This window comes from Fringilla coelebs, assembly GCF_963513975.1.
Source record: "Fringilla coelebs genome assembly, chromosome: 6".
Lineage (NCBI taxonomy): Eukaryota > Metazoa > Chordata > Aves > Passeriformes > Fringillidae > Fringilla > Fringilla coelebs.
In genome coordinates, this window is record NC_140034.1 from 23,757,498 (window position 1) to 23,767,189 (window position 9,692).

Here is a 9,692-nt window from a genome sequence, read left to right on the forward strand (position 1 = left end):
TTCCGTTATTGGAGAAACAAAAGCTCTGTTAAAAGAGCTTTTTAACAGAATTGAGCCCCTGCTGTTTACACCTGAACCCAAGTGGGTGGGGGGATCTGGACAACCCGGTCAAGTCCTCACACTTACCCTAGTGCAATGAGATTATTTATTACCTAAACTAAAGAGTAAGCAGCCTTTTATGAGAGGAGCTCTACTTGCAGCCCTGATTTTTATCTCCTCCTTTGTAATGTTTTTGAGCCAGCCACTAACAAGAACTGCCTAATATGAGTGACTGCAGAAGCACAAGTAAATAGCTTTCACTTCAAAACTTCTCTTTCCTTAGGTTTCATTCTTTCTGATGTTAATTTCTGATACTGGTCACCCATATGTGATTATCTTGCCCATGGGCAGTGCTTTGTTTAATTTTGTGAGTGGCAAATGTCTAATGCAAGAGGCTGGTGTTTGGAACCGAAGACACAATATCTTGAATTGTCTATTTTAGTAATTAAAGCATTTTTAACAATATTCAAGGTGTTGTGGTATAGTTTTCTTTCCTAGATATTATTGTTGCCTTGTATCTTTTCCATGGAGCCTTTAAGACTAGCCGGTTCCACAAGAAACACCGTTATTAAATAAAGCACCAAGAGAAAGGCAGGGAAAAGGGTGAAAGAATGACAGAGTTTTAAAATATAGCTGCCACCATGCATTGTTTCCCTCTGCTGCAAACTACCCCTTCTGTCTGAGCTGAGGTGCCAAGAAGCCAAGAGTGATGTTACAGCTCTAGCAATCATATCAGAAAAAACTGAAAGTAATTAAGCAGCAAAAGCTGTTAAAAATTAGCCAGCAGTTAGCAAAATTCAGCACTGTGTTTGCCAAGAGACAGCTGTTTGCACCTCAATCTTCAATTCAGGAGGCCCAAATTAAAAGCACACACTACACTTAGTTCTGTGGCTGAAGACATCATGGTACTATGGAAAGAAACCCTAAATCCTCTTGAGGAGGGCAAATGTGACAGCTTTTGCATAAACCAGCGGATGGTGTAATACATAGCTCAATCCCTCAGTTTTATTGTGAATGAAAAATTCAAAGATTCAAGTCAGTCACAGTCCTTTTATGGGCAATGCATTCATAGGCAAGCTGCTGACACGGACACTGACAACAGCTCATTTGCTGGCAAAAGCCATGATTTGCTCCTAAAAGAGAAGAAAAAGAGAAGTAATTCATAAGCATGTGTTTTAGAAAGAACCTTTAGGCACATCCCCTTTTATATAAATGAATAACAGTTCTTGGCCAGTCTTTCTAGCCACACGCAGAGAACCTAGCCCTATGTCCTAGAAAATTAACAAAATTGTAGCATTCCTGTCCTTCCCAAGTAGTACAAAACTGGTATTACCAATGGGTTCTGTGTTCAGAAAAGACATTTTCATTTGTTTTTTTTTTCTTTTAAACGGAAAAAGAGGGAAAAAAACTTGTGAGCACTGAAGCAGCAGCATAGTCTTCCTTAATGAAGACACCGTGCCAGTGGCTGCTCTGCCTTAGGAATGTACTGATTTTCAGTTAAGGAAGTGTCTCAACTGTGACCATAACACAAGGGAAACAGGGCACCTGTGTTTAATATAAAAATGGCAAATAAATGAAGTAAAAATTGAAATCCAAAGACGAGAATCTAATTTGCTGGTGCTTGGGAGCTTGGAGAGCAGAGGGTTTAAGGAGCCTCACAAAAATCCAGTAACTATGTCAAGAGGGTGAGAAGTTCAGGCAGATAGGCTGCAAACAGAGGGTCTAAGACAGAAATTCCTCTCCACCGCCTTCCTCAGGTAATTTCCATTTTAGAGACTTGAACTTCTGCCATGAGGGAACAATTTGCAAGGCAAAACAGCACAGAAGCAGTTAACTGTGGGCTGCACATTGCATCTGGGAAGTCACCCAATCTCTTAGTGAAGATGGTCTTCACAGGCCTGTTTTCTTTGTGCACTGCTGGAATACAATTCAAGGTTTGACATTTTAATTCCATAGCAAAATAAAGCCAAAGACTTCTGATGACCTCTAACTCCTAATTACTGATACAGAACATAAGACACTTAGATCGTTTATATTCCCTTATGCTGCAGGGGAAAAAAAATTCCTCACTACTGAGTCATCAGTTATTTAAGAATGCCTGAGGCCCATTCAGGACACAAACCCCACAGTTTAAAATAGTATTTTCCAACCAAAAATGTTTCATTTAAAACAAAGAAAGATTTTTACATCTTGTGCATATTTCCTGAATAGTTATGGACAATTCCTACAGCCCTCACTGAAGTGAGATCCTTACTTTGACAGGAGGCAGGGCATTTGTTGCTTGCAATCCCCATGTCCTCAGCAACACCAGAGGAGCCAGTGTGGTAGAGTACAGCCTTTTTAGCAAATCAGTAGCAGCTATCAAGGAGACATTATGCCTCTGACGTTCTGTTTCAAACTTGAGGAGGTGTTTTAAGGAGCCTGGAAGAGGTAATTGAATGTTTCTATTACACTTGATATGCCACAAACAATTGTGCATCTTATCTACAGAGCAGTTTCCTTTGGGAACTGAAAGGGAACAGAGAAATGGTCCATCTCAATAAAGACCTCTTTCCACCAGCTAGTGCTCTTCATCTCACCACATCTTTAACTGCCATCCTGCAGAGCTTTATTTTTTTTAAAGCGGCTTTTAAGATTCGTGGGATGGAAACTGCATCCAAGAATCATGAACTGCTTCGCTTCAACAAAGCTTTCAAACACAAGACAGCAGCATGCTTAACCAGAGGTACTGCAGCAAAGGCCTGGGAGACTAATCCTTTACTGCCCCAGTGTTGGCTTGGATCCTTACCCAGATCGCTCCCGTTGAAGGCTGCTGCGCTGAGGTGATGAGCTAAACATGCAATATCACCAAAGCCCAGGTTCACTCCTTGTCCTGCAAGGGGGTGGACTCTGTGTGCTGCATCCCTGGAGCAAGAGAAGACAGAAATTTATTTCCCTTCTTGAAGAAAGCCACAGTGGCTGACAAACCCCAGAAGGGATCAGTGTAGCACTCCTCACCTCTTTGCAATGAACCACCTTAGAGCAGCATATGTGCTTTATCCAGTACCTCCTGGCATGCTATGCTGAACTACCTGACTGCCTCTCCAGTTGTAAGAAGCAAGACATAGGGGAGGTAACAAAAAGCAGGTCTGAAAGGAAAAATTATAAAGAGGTGACTAGCCAAAGTCCTCTCAGATCACGCGTGGAACAGGCCTTGATGTTTTTGTAAGCGACCTCAGCACAAGAGGAGCTCTGTCAATGGCACATTGCACAAACACAAAGTGGACAGACATCATGAGTATAAAGGGAGGTAGGATTATCATTGAATAGAAACAAAATCAGGTTCTTCTATGAACAGACTTATCTGTAAAGCTTAAAGACAAACACTGACATGGGAGTCACAAAGTTAGAGAAATCAAATGAAGTGTTGATATGAAATGCAAGATCATGTGCTTTACCAAGCTATAAAGCACAGCGTGCTCCCAAGCACAGAGTGGTTCATAGGCTGGAAAGGTGAAAAGTGCACCACACAAAAGTGTAGCACAGCATCCAAATATTACTAAAAGCTACCACCATACTGCAGCTGGGGCAGAGAAGAAAGTATATGCGACCTTAGAATATAAGAAATTAGGGATTTTCCTGTTTGAATATGCCACCATACAAAAGTGTCTGACTTTTGTATGGCGGCATATTCAAACAGGAAAATCATGGAGTAATTTTTGTCATTTGTGTTTAGAAAAGGTGAGTTTAAAACTCAAAGTGGTGCTCAGAATGGCTGGTATAATGTAAAGGGAAGTACAGATCCAGCATGAGATACTAGATTGTTTCACTGGACTATACAAACCAGGAAAGGGAAATAATTACCTTTCAATTTACACAGAAAGCACATATAATGGGCAGAAAGCTACTCATACCTAGCGTGAGGGCTACACAGAACAAACTGGATCTGGGTAAAGTCAAACTGCAACAATGTATCATTTCTAACATCTAATTTGTTGGCCGGGAGTTGCTGTCCTTGGGTCATTTCCAACCACTTGCTGCCCGCCCACCCAAGGGCGGCACAGAGCACCTTACCCGATGAGAGCCACGCGGTGCTGCACGTACTCTGTGGCGTGGCCCAGCCCAAGGGGGAACATGGCTCGGCTCTCTGGATCCACTTTAGCAACACTTGGGGGCAGCTGACGGACTGCAGTCCCTGAGGGCTTCAGGAGTGAAATGGCAGAACGAAACATGGCCCCAGCAGTGTCAATGAAGTCAGAGTGGTTTATGTTGCTCCACTGAAAGAGACAAAGAAATGTTTGGAAGCTGACCCAAACTAGACCCATAAAAGAACTCAGCTGAAAAACAAATCTGAGTTCCAAATACTGAATTTTAACCACTTGGACAAAACTATACAGTAGAAAAAACTATCTTCACCATTTTAGGACATACAAATTTCCAACTAGGATGAGCCTACTCTTCCTACCTTTTGGAAATTTAGGTTAACTTCTGTGACTTTCACAACTAACCTAATTCAGTCCCAAGGTGTCATCTTTTCTTCGCTAAGTGCCTCTTTAGTATCATTCTCACCAGAGGAAGGAACTTCAGAATCCACCTCTCCCATTACTGTTGTTTAGCTACAGAATTCCGTTCTATTTCTTAAAGCCTCTTTCCTGCCGAGAGGCTGATACTCACAAAGGCAGAGTTGATGCTATCCACAAAGCTTTCCTCATCCATAGCAAGAAGTTCCGATGCATGGTCATGAGATGTAGACCAGACCAGAGAGCTGGCAGTGTCAGACAGCTAGTTTAAGAGAATGTCAAGGGTAAATATCAAGAGAAAAAGAAACAAAAATAAATATTCAGTGTAAAGACTTCCCCACTGCCCTGCCTCACACTGTCAGTCCCTCTGAAAACTACAGTTTGTGCCCAACTTGTGGGAAATGCCAAGGATAGAGTGAGATGGCAGGAGGGGAAAATGCAATAAATGAAGAGTGAAGGGCAGATGTGCATATTCTTAAGATACAGAACCAACACAGAAAGGCATGGACAGAAATAAAGTCACTAGACTACAAACATTTTTAAAAACATTTAAAAAAATACAAACACCTTACCGGAAGAAGCGCAATTGGCCCAGTGGGAAGGAACCGCTGCCATGCTACATTGTTGTCTGTGGCCTAAAGTGGAAAGAAGCAAGTGGACAGCAAGCCAGATCACCCTCTTAGGTTCTACTGCTTATGGAAGAGTCGGTTTAGCAGAATTTTACCTCAGATAAATGGAGAGTTGCCACCACAGCTGACTGGTCATACTGATGTTCAATGTTCTTAATTTCAGCTTCCTTTCGGACCATAGAGTTATGACCATCCGCACCAATCTGTAAAACAAAGAGATGCAAAGCAACTTCTTCAGCAGCTCCTAGAAACATTAGAAGCTAGTATTTGTCTCTAAAAACCTCAGACTGCATCTTATATTGTCTGTTCATTCAGGGGAAAAAAAACAACAATCCCCCCCAAAACCAGAAGAGGTGGCCCCTTCTGCTCTTCTTAAATTCAGCAGCATCTCCTTGCACCAGGCAGAAAGAAGGCCATGTCAGTGAGGGTCCCACACCCTCACTGACAGGGTTAGCCACTCACCTCACTCTAGCACTCCATGTGGGTGGAGTGGCACACATAGAATCAGAACAAAATCCAGTGGAAAGGACTTGGGTTAGAGATGATGCCTTTTCAACAGAAATAAAGAGCTTAGTTACCAGCAGCTTGGTCTGAAGTCTGCGTCCATCAGCTAACTCAACTTGGACCCAAGGGCTTGTGTCACAGCCATGGGAAGGAAGGGGCCAGGTGTACCCAGCTGCTTTGCTCCTGTAGAAGACCTCCACCCGGTCTGATGGGGACACAGAGTACCGCTGTCACGACACGGACAGGGAAAAAGGAAACATCGCTACAACAGCCAAGGCCATGTCTGTCTTAACAGCACCCTAGGAGCTCACCCTACAGTTCTCAAGGCACCCCAAAAAAACAGATTTGGATAACCCCTTGTCACTGTAAGGCCTGCTCTGGACAAGAAGGTACAGATTTTTTAATTAAGTCCAACTTTGAAGAGACTGTATCTGGAGAACTACATATGCAAGTGCCTTCCTGCTCTGTAGCCTTTGGAAGTCAGATTTCTCCCTCCTTCCCAATTCCAGAAGGTGCCCATTTCTCAAGTGTTACTTGTTAGACAAATTTCTCCCTCTCAAGACTTAGCACACAATAGAAGGCAAGTAACTGAAAGCTATCTGCAGGAAATAAAACATTGAAGTTGTCTACTACCTGCTACTGCATCTAACTGCTTTGTGAGAGCAGACATAATGACATCATTCTCCACTATGTAACCCATGTCATCTAAGTCATCTTTCTCAAAAACGATCATGGCTTCTGAACAAGCATCCCACACCTACAAAGAAAAAATACATTACATGAAGCTATGTGATAAAGAAGTCCATTTCAGGGACTTAACAGCAAAAAGACACAGTAATCTAGAAATACAGAACTAGATGAAACATCCTGGATTACTGTCCATTCCCAGCTTCTAAAGTGCACCACATAACTAATTTCATTAAATGATTTACCTTAAGCTCAAAAAGTAATTCCAAGTCAAGTTTTTCATCCCTACTTTTCTGTTATGTAATTGACATAGGAAGCTATACAACAACCTTGCTGTAGGTTAACCCCAGCAGGCAGCTCAGCCACATGCAGCTGCTTCCTTTCCCCCTGCCCTGAGATGGGGAAGAAAACTGGAAGGGTGAAAGTACAAAACTCATGGCTTGAGGCCAATGCAGTTTAACAGGAAAAGCAAAAGCCACATGTTCAAGCAAAGCAAACCAAGGAATTTATTCACTGCTTCCCAAGGGCAAGCAGGTGTTTAGCCATCTCCAGGAGAGCAGGGTCCCATCAAGCATAATGGGTACTTGGGAAGACCAACACCATCCCTCCAAACTTCCCATCTTTCCTTTTTCTTTTCCTCAGCTTTTATTGCTGAGCATGACACCATATGGTATGGATTATCAATCAGGGTCTGTTGCCCAGCCTGTGTACCCTCCCAGCTTCTTGTGCACTCCCAGCCTGCTCACTGGCAGGGCAGTGTGAGAAAGCCTTGGCATTGTCTAAGTGCTGCTCAGCAATAGCTAAAACACCCCTGTCTTATCAACAGTTTTCAACACAAATCTGAAACACTGTCCCATACAAGCCACCATGAAGAGAAGAAACTCTATCCCAGCCAAACCAATACACCCTTTACCTTTATTTCCTGGCTAATACCCAAGCCTCAATATCTACAGCTGCTATTAGGAATCCACCTTTCAGCCTGTAGCAACAAGACCCTGAGGACAGGTATTTCTGAGCAGACTGCCACCCACAAGAAAGGGACAGAAATGAACATAAGTATGACCTGCCCTTTACCATAGAAAGAAAAACCTTTGTGTCATTGATGCAAGTACTTTTGAGAATTCAGAGTAGACAGACACATGGTGTATCTGCAGCCCTAAGGCACCTGCATTCGCCGGAAGGGTTTGAGTCTCAGGCTGCAGACATGATCCCAGGCACCACAACCTGAAAGAGAAAAAGGACAGAAATACACAGAGATACAGGTTCACATGGGACACTGAGACCAAAACTAAACTAAAGCTCACTCCACACTCTCCTCCACCCTTCCCTGACTATGCTCAGGCTTGGCTTGCCCCTTTCCTAGACAGTGCCAGGTCTGCCTCAGTGCTATCACAGCTCCAGAATCACATTGTTTTACTGTTAACACAAGCCAGCAGGAAAGAAACAAGAGCTCTCCATGAACCTCTGACCTAACAGACAACTCCATCACTGGGTAATAAAACAGACATAGAAATGCACAGCCATTATTGTAGGGAACATTTCTTTCTCCAAAAGGAATCAAGGCTCAAATATCTCTTTAAAATGACAATTAATCTTCATTAATCGGGGACTGAGTTACCAGCCTACAAAGCACTAGGCTTCTTTTTTCTAGGTGCTGTAGAGATAGCCTCACAACCTTTCACTAGCCTAAAGTCACAAAAATTTATATAATAACAAATCAGACCAAGATACCAAAACAGATCCCTGTTATCAAGAGAATTTGGATTTAATAACCACAACTCAGCATGTAGAGACAAAGGTAAATAATCCTACTGATGTTAGGGTGAAGGCAACACATGGTCAAAACGGTTTATGTTCAAACAAAACCAGTTTAAATATAAACGTTAAAAATGCAAACAAAATCATACTTACTGCTTAGGAGGGTTGCTGATCCTGGGGAGATGGAACTGACCCTGTTGCTGTAACTGTCTGGCATGTGATCATATTCTTTCCTAGGACCAGCCTCCAGCAAAGCAATCTTTTTATCATGGAAGTGGATGTCATGCCCTAAAATAAGCAAATACATGCTTTGTTATAATGCTCCTGCCAAAAATCTCAAAAAAACCCACCCAAGTTTTTGTAGTAAGACAGAGTAGATGCAACACTTCATATAGAAATACACATACAGCACAGGTTTTGACCAGGCAGGTAAACTTTTATATGTTAAAATTTTATGACTACAGCCCTGTTACTGAGATGGACAACTCTTCTGCAGAGTTTTTTTAGGTTTCTGTCACTACTGCACCCTTCTGAATCCTTGCTGCAAATAAAGGAGCAGCCAGTACTCTCAGGATCTCTAATGATACAAAGCAAGCAGAAATCTATTTTAACTTGGGATACCAGTGTTTAAAATACCAAGTTAGAGAATGAAACTTGAGATCAGATAATAATGATTAGATGGATGGAGCACCTCTCCTAGGAAAGGCTGAGCGAATTGGGTTTGTTCAGCCTGGAAAAGAGATGGCTTAGGGGTGACTGAATTGTGGCCTTACAGTAACTGAAGGGAGCCCACAAGGAAGACAAGAAGGGACTTTTTATAAGACCATGAAGTGACAGGACAAGAGGAAATGGATTCAAAGTGAAAGAGAGTAGTCTTAGATTAGATATTAGGAGGGAGTTCTTTGCTGTGAGGATGGTGAGACACTGGAACAGGTTGCTCAGAGAAACTGTAAATGTCCCAACCCTGGAGGTGTTTGAGGCCAGGCTGGATGTGGCTCGGAGCAACCTGGTCTATGGAAGGTGTCCCTGCACACAGCAGGAGGGTGGAACTAGGTGATATTTAAGGTCCCTTCCAACCCATTCTGTGATTCTATAATCAGAAAAGCATTCTAGCTAAGGGTGACATTACCCATCAGCTATTTAAGGATGAGCATGTTTGACAGAAACACTACAATCTATAAAACTCCAGATAAAGGCCCCATTAACAGCTGTGCACACACAGGGATACGGCTGGGCTCGTCACTGACCAGCCCACCAAACAGCCTTAGGTCAGCTTCAGAGCGCTGTCACGCGAGGACACGGGATCAAGGATCCCTCAGCAGACCCTGGACACTGAGATCCTATACACGGTTATCTCACACTGCGGGGGAGTGGGTCACAGCCTTACCCAGCACGGCGGCCATGGCGCTCCCGACCATGCCCCCGCCCGACACCACCACATCGTAGAGCGGCGGGCCGGAGGCGGCGGAGCGGAGCGGGACGCGGGGCCCGGCCCTCAGCCGCGCTCCGAGCGGGCCCAGCAGCGCCCGCCCGCGCAGCGCCGCCATCGCCGCGGAACTGACGGCGGCGGAAGTGA

General features: G+C 43.6%; 1 protein-coding gene across 2 annotated transcripts; it reads right to left on the bottom strand.

Annotated features, from left to right (window-relative positions):
- Window positions 1-1,015: 1,015 nt before the first annotated feature.
- Window positions 1,016-9,663, bottom strand: COQ6 (coenzyme Q6, monooxygenase; the record flags this gene model as incomplete). 2 transcript variants are annotated; one of them, XM_084208426.1, is made up of 12 exons in its annotated part: window positions 1,016-1,172; window positions 2,294-2,460; window positions 2,828-2,943; window positions 4,123-4,295; window positions 4,693-4,800; window positions 5,111-5,173; window positions 5,263-5,370; window positions 5,746-5,876; window positions 6,305-6,428; window positions 7,524-7,582; window positions 8,270-8,404; window positions 9,504-9,662. In XM_084208426.1, 12 exons carry the CDS (start codon window positions 9,532-9,534, stop codon window positions 1,143-1,145), a joined length of 1,245 nt encoding a protein of 414 aa, XP_084064552.1. In that variant the 3' UTR covers window positions 1,016-1,142. The 2 variants fall into 2 exon arrangements, with proteins under 2 accessions (XP_084064552.1, XP_084064551.1); XM_084208425.1 differs by having other exon boundaries at window positions 1,018-1,172; window positions 4,093-4,295; window positions 9,504-9,663.
- Window positions 9,664-9,692: the final 29 nt, after the last annotated feature.